Below are 11,527 nucleotides of genomic sequence, written 5' to 3' on the forward strand. Positions count from 1 at the left end.
AAGGCCTCGTGCCTTTTTATTACCCATGTTTTAGCCCTCAGTTATCAGTTAGACCTCAGAGCAATAGGCCTACAGACGTATATTCCTGTCGTTGCTGTTCTGTCTGATATTACCGTCATACAGATACGATAACTCATTCCTGCCATGTTACACCACTCGATTTCACAACATTCCTCTAGCGTAGGGCGCATTGGCTGTTGCAACAGTTCACTAGGCTACCTCCCTATTCGGTCACGTAACATTTTTACTTTTTTGACAAAATTTTCATTTAATTCCTATGACTTCGTTTTTCGGTGGAATTTCAATACATACATGTAGAGAATTATTTGCTCATTCCTCTGATAATATTTGCATAAATATTTCTACATAAGCTAATTTCAAGAAATATTAAAATTGCAATTTTTTACGTTTAAAAAAAATAGTATAGCCTATAGGTCTCTGGTAAGAATAAAGAACAAATTGACGTGACATTTCGGGCAACATGCTTATATTTATCTGTTTTAAGAAAAATATCAGGTAAATGAGCTAATTGTCTTCTAGAATCTAATGAATGGAATTTCAAGAAAATACATATTGAAAAACGAAGTCATCAAAATTAATTGAGAATTTGTCAAAATGCATCAAATATATAGAAAAAATAGAACGTGATGAGACTTAAGTGTCTTGCCCAAGAACACATCCACGACAAACCTGCACGAGCGAGCAACTTCTTCGGATTAGGAGCACTTTTATAAGATAATTGTGTACCTACTATATTATATAAGTGCTATTATACACCTGAACTATAAACATGACATTTGAAATATTGTCGCACATATTGCGCATCTAGGCAGCAGTACGGTAGACGTCAGAGCCCCGACGTTGTATAGATGTCAGAACCCCGACGTTGGATAGATGTCAGGACCCCGACGTTGTATAGACGTCAGAACCCTGACGTTGTATAGATGTCAGACCCCGACGTTGGATAGAAGTTTGAGCCCCGACGTTGTATAGATGTCAGAACCCCGACGTTGTATAGACGTCAGGACCCCGATGCTGGATATAGTCAGAACCACGACGTTGTATAGACGTCAGAACCCCGACGTTGTATAGACGTCAGGACCCCGACGTTGGATATACGTCAGAACCCCGACGTTGTATAGACGTAAGAACTCTGACGTTATATAGATGTCAGGACACTGACGTTGTATAGATGTCAGGACCCCGACGTTGTATAGATGTCAGGACCCTGACGTTGTATAGATGTCAGGACCCTGACGTTGTATAGATGTCGATCAGAACCCCGACGTTGTTTTGATGTCAGGACCCCGACGTTGTATAGACGTCAGAGCCCCGACGTTGGATATACGTCAGAACCCCAACGTTGTATAGATGTCAGGACACCGACGTTGTATAGACGTCAGAACCCCGACGTTGTATAGACATCAGAACCACGACGTTGTATAGACGTCAGAACCACGACGTTGTATATATGTCAGAACTCCGACGTTGTATAGACGTCAGAACGCCGACGTTGTATAGACGTCAGAACCACGACGTTGTATAGATGTCAGAACTCCGACGTTGTATAGACGTCAAAACCGGGACGATGTGTAGACGTCAGAACCACGACGTTGTATAGATGTCAGAACTCCGACGTTGTATAGACGTCAAAACCGGGACGATGTGTAGACGTCAGAACCCCGACGTTGTGTAGACGTCAGAACCACGACGTTGTATAGACGTCAGAACCCCGACATTGTATAGACGTCAAAACCGGGACGATGTGTAAACGTCAGATTCCCGACGTTGTTTATAAGATGGAACTCAGACTTTGTGAAGACGTCAAAACTCTGACGTTATTAAGATGCCAGAACCCGAACGTTCTATAGACGTCAGAAGCCCGACAATGTGAAGACGTCAGACCCCCGACGTTGTATAGGCGTCAGAGCCCCGACGTTGTATAGATGTCAGGACCCCGACGTTGTATAGATGTCAGGAACCCGACGTTGTATAGACGTCAGACCCCCGATGTTGTGTATACGTCAGAACCCCGACGTTGTATAGACGTCAGAACCACTACGTTATATAGACGTCAGAACCCCGACATTGCATAGACGTCAAAACCGGGACGATGTGTAAACGTCAGAACCCCGACGTTGTATAGACGTCAGAACTCCGACGTTGTATAGACGTCAAAACCGGGACGATGTGTAGACGTCAGAACTCTGATGTATAGAAGTCAGAACCCTGACGTTGGATAACGTCAGAATCCCGTCGTTCAGTAGACGTCAGAACCCTGACGTTGTATAGACGTCAGAACCGCGACGTTGTATAGACGCCAGAACCCCGACGTTGTTTATAAGATGGAACTCAGACTTTGTGAAGACGTCAAAACTCTGACGTTATTAAGATGCCAGAACCCCAACGTTCTATAGACGTCAGAGCCCCGACAATGTGAAGACGTTGTATAGATGTCAGGACCCCGACGTTGTATAGGCGTCAGAGCCCCGACGTTGTATAGATGTCAGGACCCCGACGTTGTATAGATGTCAGGAACCCGACGTTGTATAGACGTCAGAACCCTGACGTTGTATATATGTCAGACCCCCGATATTGTGTATACGTCAGAACCCCGACGTTGTATAGACGTCAGAACCACGACGTTGTATAGACGTCAGGACCCCGACGTTGGATAGACGTCAGAACCCCAACGTTGTATATATGTCAGAATCCTGACGTTGTGTAGACGTCAGAACCCTGACGTTGTATAGACGCCAGAGCCCCGATGTTCTGTTTACGTCAGAACCCTGACGTTGTTTATAAGATGGAACTCCGAATTTGTGAAGACGTCAAAACTCCGACGTTTTTTAGACTCCAGAACTCTGATGTTATTTAGATGCCAGAACCCCAAAGCTCTATAGACGTCAGAGCCTCGACGTTGGTTAGACATCAGAGCCCCGAAGTTGTGAAGACGTCAGAACTCTGACGTTGTGTATACGTCAGAACTCTGACGTTCTTTAGACGCCAGAAATCTGACGTTGGGTATACGTGAGGGAACATCAAACAAACACGAGATACATTGTACATGTATGGGCTATTGTATTTGTTTGTGACGTTAGAACCCCGATTTTGGGCACACGGCAGACCCCCGACGTTGGATAGACGTCAGAACCTCGACGTTGCATAGACGTCATACCCCTGACGTTGTGTAGACGTCAGAACCCTGACGTTGGATAGACGTCAGAACCTCGACGTTGCTAGACGTCAGAATCTTATCGTTGTGCAGACGTCAGACCCCTGACGTTGTGTAGACGTCAGACCCCTGACGTTGGATAGACGTCAGAGCCCCGACGTAGGATAAACCTGAGGGAACATCATAGTAAAAGTCATATTGAGGGTTTCCCATGAGATTGCGATATTAGGATGCAGTTACAGAATAAAACGAATGAAATACAATGTTATTAAAAAAAGAAATAAATTGTATGGCTATTGTAATTGATGTGCTGTTTGAGACGTCAGAATCCCGACATTTTATAGACGCCAGAACCCCGACGTTGTGAAGACGTCAGAGCCCCGATGTTGGGTAGACGTGAGAGAACATCATAGTTTGTTATATTGAGGGGTTTTGCCCCTGAAATTACGTTTTTAGGAAGCAGTTAAAGAAGAGACGCCTGAAATGCAATGCAAACAAGCAAGAGATACATTATACATGTATGGGCTATTGTATTTGTTTGTGCAATATAAGAGGTGAGGACTCCGATTTTGTATAGACGTGAGAACCTCGACGTTGTGTATACGTCAGAACCCCGGCGTTGTTTATAAGATAGAACTCCGACTTTGTGAAGACGTCAAAACTCCAACATTCTTTAAACGCCAGAGCCTCGACGTTGGATAGACGTTAGGGAACATCATAGTTTAAGTTAAATTGAGGGTTTTTGCCCCTGAAATTGCGCTTTGGAAACAGTTAATGAAGAGACTCTGAAATACAATGTAAACAAACACGAGATACATTGTTCATGTATGGGATATTGTATTTGGTTGTGCAATTTAAGACGTGAGAACCCCGATGCTGGATATAGTCAGAACCACGACGTTGTATAGAGGTCAGAACCCCGACGTTGTATAGATGTCAGGACCCCGACGTTGTATAGACGTCAGACCCCCGACGTTGTATAGATGTCAGAACCCCGACGTTGTATAGACGTCAGAACCCCGACGTTGTATAGACGTCAGAACCCCGACGTTGTATAGACGTCAGAACCCCGACGTTGTGTAGATGTCAGACCCCCGACATTGTATAGAAGTGAGAGAACATCATAGTAAAAGTTATATTAAACATTGTCCTCTGTAATTCCGTTATTTGAAAGCAGTTACAAAGAAAACGTCTGAAATACAAGGTATATTATTATAAACACGAGATACATTGCATATCAGAGCGTTGTGCACTTAATTTGATCTATGCTGTAAAATCTTAACAACATGTGACTACATACATTGTAGTATGTAATTTTATGTACCCGTATAGAAATTAGAAGCCTTCTAATATGACCTAACACTTATTCATGTATAATCAAATTCTACAGAGGAAGTATTTAGGTGCCTAGTTTGTTTCCATATCGAAGTACCAACCTTCCTATGGTTAACCCAAGACATGTGAAGCTAGTTAGCGTTAGTGTGGTGGAAATATTCATTTTCGGAGGAATGTAATTTGGATGTTTTGCACTTGTCTTTATTCTGAAGCAAGACGACGTGTTCAAAAATCTCTGCGTTACACAACAATTTGACAACTCAACTGATGGAGATTTCACAAATCGAAGACTGTCTTCCCAAGGATGAACAATTCATCTTGTTATTTCGTGGCAAGGGGAAACTCTGGCTAAGTCATCATATGCTGCAAATATCTAAGCCTTCAATTAAAAAGCTTTGTGTATTTACTGCACATTGCAGTACAGTCGTTTTCTTTCCTTCATTATATCATGTCCTGTAAACATTTCAGTCCCCATCTTAACAAACTTTCCAGTGCTAACCTAGTTCTTGTTAGTAGGTATATATGTTGCTCATGCATTAAAAGTTCTGACAGTCTGACTAGAATCACACAATAACTCAAACAGTATTAAATTGAAATGTTCTTGTCCAGTAGGTATGATGTCCGTGAGAGAAGATATTTTCGCTGCAGACTATTTCATTTTTTTCAGAATGCCATGAAAAGAAGCAAAAAACCAATGAAAATTAGAAATTTGCTTGGAGACTCTTGAAAATGTCCAAGGAGACTAAGACCAAGTGTTCTGCAAGGATAAGTGCCTTCACAGTATCATTGACGACATCCGCTGCACAAATCTAGGTAAATGTCACACTTTCTAAAGGAAACCAAAATGCTACCTTCAATTCAAAAATGAAAAGAAACGCAAACTTGTGTTTTAAATAATGATTCATTTTGTAATGAAGTACATCAAGTAATATATATTTGTTATACATATACCTACCACTAATTGCACATATTTCTATTATTTTAAATGCTTAAGAATATAGGATGTTTAAAGTCTGTCCAACCACGTTGGAACTCTAAACCTTTGTTTATTTAATGACAATTAGTTGGATATATCTCCTAAATGTGTCAATTATTTATTTGTAATAAAAAGTTATGTCCTTTCTAGCCTAAATTTTCTTAAATATCTGAAAGTTCGTTTTTTCTTCTTTTTTCTTTTTCTTTTTTCGACAAGTCATTGATTTCAAGGTAAAAATATAGAAACAAGAACTGACGATTCTTCATGCCATTATCTAAGTATTTTGCAAGCCCTACATTCATGATAACGTTTTTATATTCTTAACTTATGACTAGTGCCATCGGTTGAGACTATACGCCCGTTCTTTATTATGTTTCCAGAATTTTCCCGTTTCCAAAAATAAGCTCCCATTTAGTAAGAAGACGATACAACTACACGATGCAAGGTGTGTTTCATGTCTTTTGTACAGTCCTCTGAGATTACAGGCGGTAGACAATATTGGTGGACTTTTCACTCCGGGTTTATCCTAACATGCTTGTCATGTTATGATTAATTTTAAAATTCTGAATTTACACATGCTCTTCCAAAATATGTGCTTAAAAATAAATAAATAAATAACAACAATAAAAATTATTATTATAATAAAATTTAATAAATCAGGATCTTTTGCACAACCCCATCCAAATCTTGACATTCTTTTAATATATTTCGAGTTTTTGGTCGCCTCATATCATTAATACTTTAGGTCCTTAGAATCACTGACTGTCGATTGAACAGGCGCAAAATCCGCATTGCCCGATACTGTCGGTGCGTCGTCATACGATGCCGACTGTTTCGGGAACAGCCTGCAACCCTCCCTGGGCAAAGAATTTCCGGACGAGACAGAAAATGATCGATAGATGGACTCCAAATTAATTGTCCATCTGATCTGCATAAGAAGTGCAATGGCACGATCCCTTCAACTTCCGAAAGTCTTGAAATTTTAAGGTTATTTTTGCGTTTGAAATATAGGAAATCAAAACGGTATGTCTGAAGAGATGCTCTCAGAAATGTTAAACCCTTCAGACAGGGCCCAGGTCGCGATATATTGTTGTTGTTGTTGTTGTTGTTGTTTCTTTCGCTAGTCTTTGAACAGTCGGCATGGGCAGTTTGTGATATGTATCAGTGAATTTGAATAGTATATCCTAGAAAAGAAGCCTTGATGGGTTGAACCTTGTCCAGTTTCAAAGGTGTACGTCAAGGATTTAGTATATAATGCCGACTTTTCGCCAATTGCGTTTTTTTATTTTCTCTTTATTTTATATTCTCATTATTTCCTTCTCTTGCATGGTACTGACGAATGGTTTTGTTTTGTACCCCAACCCAGCAAGTGTATAATGCCGTACAGTAAGTTAAAGCATATAGTATGCCTCGTGTCAGTTTGAATAAATGTGTTTTTAAGTCGATTGGAATGAGGTAGAGTGTCGTTTTGTTCGTGTCAGAGTTGCAAAAAATGTGGTGTTCACAGTTCACAGATCCCTGCCATATCATTTCTTTTGAATAAACATTTTAAATGCAAGCGCCTAGATGCGACCCAGGATCCCTCAATATAAACGGATGTAAACAAATCGTAATCGATTGATAAAATACACGTTATAGCTCACGTTTTTGTATGATGAGATGTTGAACTTGCCGTCAAATATAAAACGTTTAAACAATGAGATGTTAAGAATACATGTAATTACATTGTAAATCCTTATGACACTCACCTGACACTGTGGTTTTTAGGACATACCTTTACCAGCATAAACGTCAGAACGGACGAGTCATAGCAGCCGTTCATTAGGCCAATATATATCGAGGAACCTCTCTGAAGAGAGACCGGTATCTGTTGAAATAAACAAATATAATGTTAGTTTTTAGGGAAAACGTCTCTCTCACGTGAAAATGACAATAAACTTGCATGTCATATAGCCCCAATTTTGCTTAGGACCATCAATGACCTTTATATTCACTATTAAAAAATATGTCTCGATATTCAACAGACGGATAAGGTGTGATGACAAACGTTCTTCGGATACAAGTATCTATATTTTGAATATTGCGTCATGTTATTGGTTAAGTTTGCGTTTTGACAGGAGGCCTAATTGCCTTAGAAATGTAAAGTTTCCGTTCACCTATCAATATTTTAGTTTAAGTTTATTTCTACCACAATACCCCGTGTTATTCAACTCTCAGACCATCAGTTAATCATTACAGCTGTTGATTAACAATCTGTTTATACCACACGTGGTATAAACTCTGTACGCATTTCGATTGGCTAACACGGTGAACTTTGACCCAAGCTGCAATTGTTATTGACGTCATCAATAATCTAATGACGTCACATCACCGGGTCCCGGACGTCACCGGTACACTTTATTTGCATACGCGAAATTATTCTTGGCCACGTTTCCCTTGATTCAAGCCGATATTATTGTGGTAGAAACAGGTCACACGACTCGAAATTGTTGGATATGGAATTTATTTCACACTCGTAAGTTATTTTTTAAAAGTTGCAAAAAACACTCGCTAAAGCTCGTGTCTTTTGTAACTTTTAAAAAATAACTTACTCGTGTGAAATAAATTCCATATCCAACAACCACTCGTTGTGTAACCTCTATTTATCTATATAATATACATTTTTGTATTCACAAAAACCGTTCCCTACCTGTATATAATCGGATAACAGCAGAGACTGGCCGCCCGTCCCCACAAGTACAATCCCGGGTAGTGCAAACCAAGGGCTCACTGTCAATTAAAATGTTGATATGTCGAACAAAACTGTTCAAGGAGTATACCTGTTTGTGCATTATAAAGCCACAATTCTAAGTACTGTAATGTGGATTTCACAAGTCCTTATAAAACGTTCAGTTTCCCTATCAGTTAAAACCTGTTTGATCAATTGTTGTTCTTTTCCGTCTTTTCTTCATCGAAACATATAGCATCCTTAGACTAAGGGATACCAAGTTTGATCAAATGAACAACCCTGACTTACTTTCAAGGTCACAGGTGTTCAATATGTTTAATGATGTTGCCTAAACAAGCATACTGGGTATTACTTAGTACCTATACATGTACCTATACCGGCACCCGGCAAAAATTGCAACAGTGACTTTGACCTTGACTCAAAAACCCTGACACTCGATTATGTTCGCGAGGTTAAGGGTCTTTTTCAGTAATTGAAGTTTGATCAAAATCCCTCAAGGAATGAAGCCGCTAGAACGCTGATAACGTTCGGTGCTACGAACTAATTTTCGTCTATCTGTCCATAAGTTAGCTGTAGAATCCGGAAGATACAGGAATATAGAAAGGTGTTACAGATATTGTCCATATTGTAATTCATTAGATGTTGAAGATGAATATCATTTTCTACTTGTCTGTCATTGTTATACTGATATTAGGAAGAAATATATAAAGAAATATTTTTAGCATAAGCCATCAGTTCTCAAAGTTATCGAATTATTAAACTCAAGAAGTCAGAAAGAATTGAATTTGTTAGGAAGATTTATTTCAGAAGCCTATAAACGTACAATTGTGTAACTACATTATTACTGCAATGTATTTTTCAAAGTGCTGCTCTCTGTCCGATATTTTTATGTGTTTATGTTCAATCTGTCCGTTCGTCCGCCTGTTCCATTATTTTGATACCTGTACAGGTGTAAGGATTAACCGTTCAATTTCGATATACCTTAGTACGTATAACAACATATTAATTCAAAGTATTATCTAAGGATTATATGTATGAAGTTTCATATCATTACTCTAGGTGGAAAATGTGTACCGCCTTAGTATTATATAACATGTACACTGTAGAGTGTGAGATTTTGTGTGAATGTATCATGTATAATATGTATATATATGTTTGTTAAAAACCGATGGACCGAAAGGCCTAAGGTAATAAAAGAACTGAATATAAGATGGGAAATCTATTGTCCTCCGGTTTCAGCGTTAAGGGACGAATGAATGAGAGGGCTTGACTCATGACATTTGCCAGGAATAAACTGGGTTGAAGGCTACAGGCTTTGTCAAAATAAGCTGAGCATCAACTTTGAAGACCCTTTAGCAGATGATTTTATAACAACAATAGATGACAGCTGTTTAAATGTAATGTTTGGCCCGATCTGATTTTTAATTATTATTGGGTGGTTGGAGGACCGGGTGTATAGTGTTAACCATAGGAATACCTTCACATGTTGATATTTGATATTTTCATTAAAACGTCAAGTTTCAACCGTCTCATCTGACAATTCCCTGTGTACGGGGCAGTGTATATGGTCTTACAGACACGATGCAATTATTCCCCCATTACATCAACCAGACAATTTGAAAATATATATATATAATTCTAGCTTAGGTACATGCTTCATGATTTGTATCTGTTCGAAATTATTTGTTTAAAAGGTTCAAAACAATAGAAAAAAATATAATTGAATTAATTTTAATTACCTGTAGAAGTGAAAGCTAGGAATAAAAGTCCTGCTACGCCAATGGATCTGTATTAGAAAGAATGTATTCATAAAAACAGTTCTGTGAAGTGAAATCAAAAGTCGCATTATAAACAATGACATGACTCATGGGTGAAATGTGAATTACTGATTATCAAAGGGCTCGCTGATCTCTCCCAATCTGGATACGAATTTATTGCGTCATACAAAAATAGGTGTATGTGTTCCGATTTACAAAATGACTGCCTCGTTTTCAAAACATGTGATATAATCAGCACTATATTTGAGAGGTTGTTTCTGACTAAATCTGGCTTATTTACAAATATATTAATCTATCATTTATATTAACAAGAAGGCAACCCCACAGTCACTCTTCAGATGATTAGCTTCGAGAACGTACCCAAATGTGCCTACGAAGCTGATGTATTCTTACCCGACTCTGATCAAATTACGAAACCATGTAAAAAGTAATGTTAAATAATGCACTTTTTTTGTTTTTGTCAAATGTGATTCAGGTAACAAAAATAATGCCATCCTGATCTGGTCTAGCCTTGCGTTATAATGGCTGCTGTTTTTAATCACACACCGGATGACACTCAACGCGCACTCTATTTTGTTGGAAAACTGGTTCCTTAATTATTCTACCTTCATACGGTGTGACCGAGGATGTACATGTATAGGGCAATCTTCTAATCACAATAAATGAAAGATACAGTTTATAATCTAATTACCATTGAATATCAAACAATCATGAATGGAACACCCACACTTAGCCAACCCCTCACCCCGTACTCCCAACAAAACACACAAACACATATTGTATCAATATTTGTTGTTTTCTATATACATTGTATATCATTATTATTAATCAGTCTTAAGTTGTAATATAAAACATGTTTGACCTTAGTCTAGCACACGACAGTTTTTGGTTTGTTTGTTTTTGTTTAACGTCCTATTAACAGCCAGGGTCATTTAAGGACTTGCCAGGTTTTGGAGGTGGAGGAAAGCCGGAGTACCAAGAGAAAAACCACCGGCCTACAAGTCAGTACCTGGCAACTGCCCCACGTAGGTTTCGAACTCGCAACCCAGAGGTGGAGGGCTAGTGTTAAAGTGTCGGGACACCTTAACCACACGGCCACCGCGGCCCCTCCACACGACAGCGTCTGTATAAGCCCACAGTGTATATTTGTAATATCCAGCGACATAGCAACATTTTGTCTTCAATACTTACATATAGATCATACGTATCCGTTTAATATCAAATGATTGGTAGAGCTGACCGTTGACAACCGAAAGCACGGTGAATATGGCGATTCCAATGCTAAAAATCAAATTGAATTGTTCATCTTGGGGAAAACAATCTTCGATATGTGAAATCTCCTCAGTTGAGTTGTCAAATTGTTGTGTAACGCAGAGATTTTTTAACACGCCTTCTTGCTTCAGAATAAAGACAAGTGCAAACCAGCCAAATTGCATTCCTCCGAAAATGAATATTTCCAACAAACTAACGCTAACTAGCGCCACACGCCTTGCGTTAATCATAGTATGTTGTTTTACTTAGAGAAACGCACTAGG

The 11,527-nt window shown here is 39.0% G+C and overlaps 1 protein-coding gene across 2 annotated transcripts; it reads right to left on the reverse strand.

The window, feature by feature from the left end:
- Window positions 1-7,116: 7,116 nt before the first annotated feature.
- On the reverse strand, window positions 7,117-11,527 carry LOC117316465 (solute carrier family 43 member 3-like). Of its 2 annotated transcripts, XM_033871063.1 has the most exons (4): window positions 11,184-11,527; window positions 9,954-10,000; window positions 8,176-8,255; window positions 7,117-7,353 (listed from the first exon to the last, which is right to left on the reverse strand). In XM_033871063.1, the coding sequence occupies exons 1-4, from the start codon at window positions 11,492-11,494 to the stop codon at window positions 7,231-7,233; spliced, it is 561 nt and encodes a 186-aa protein (XP_033726954.1). In that variant the 5' UTR covers window positions 11,495-11,527; the 3' UTR covers window positions 7,117-7,230. The 2 variants fall into 2 exon arrangements, with proteins under 2 accessions (XP_033726954.1, XP_033726955.1); XM_033871064.1 differs by lacking the exon at window positions 9,954-10,000.

Source organism: Pecten maximus, chromosome 18 (assembly GCF_902652985.1).
Source record: "Pecten maximus chromosome 18, xPecMax1.1, whole genome shotgun sequence".
NCBI lineage: Eukaryota > Metazoa > Mollusca > Bivalvia > Pectinida > Pectinidae > Pecten > Pecten maximus.

Coding starts and splice junctions, on each gene's coding strand:
- LOC117316465 (XM_033871063.1), bottom strand. CDS start 11,494: ATGATTAACGCAAGGCGTGTGGCGCTAGTTAGCGTTAGTTTGTTGGAA. Junction 8,256..9,953: donor CCTAGCTTTCACTTCTACAG/GTAATTAAAATT, acceptor TTTAATTGACAG/TGAGCCCTTGGTTTGCACTA. Junction 7,354..8,175: donor TGTTATCCGATTATATACAG/GTAGGGAACGGT, acceptor TTATTTCAACAG/ATACCGGTCTCTCTTCAGAG.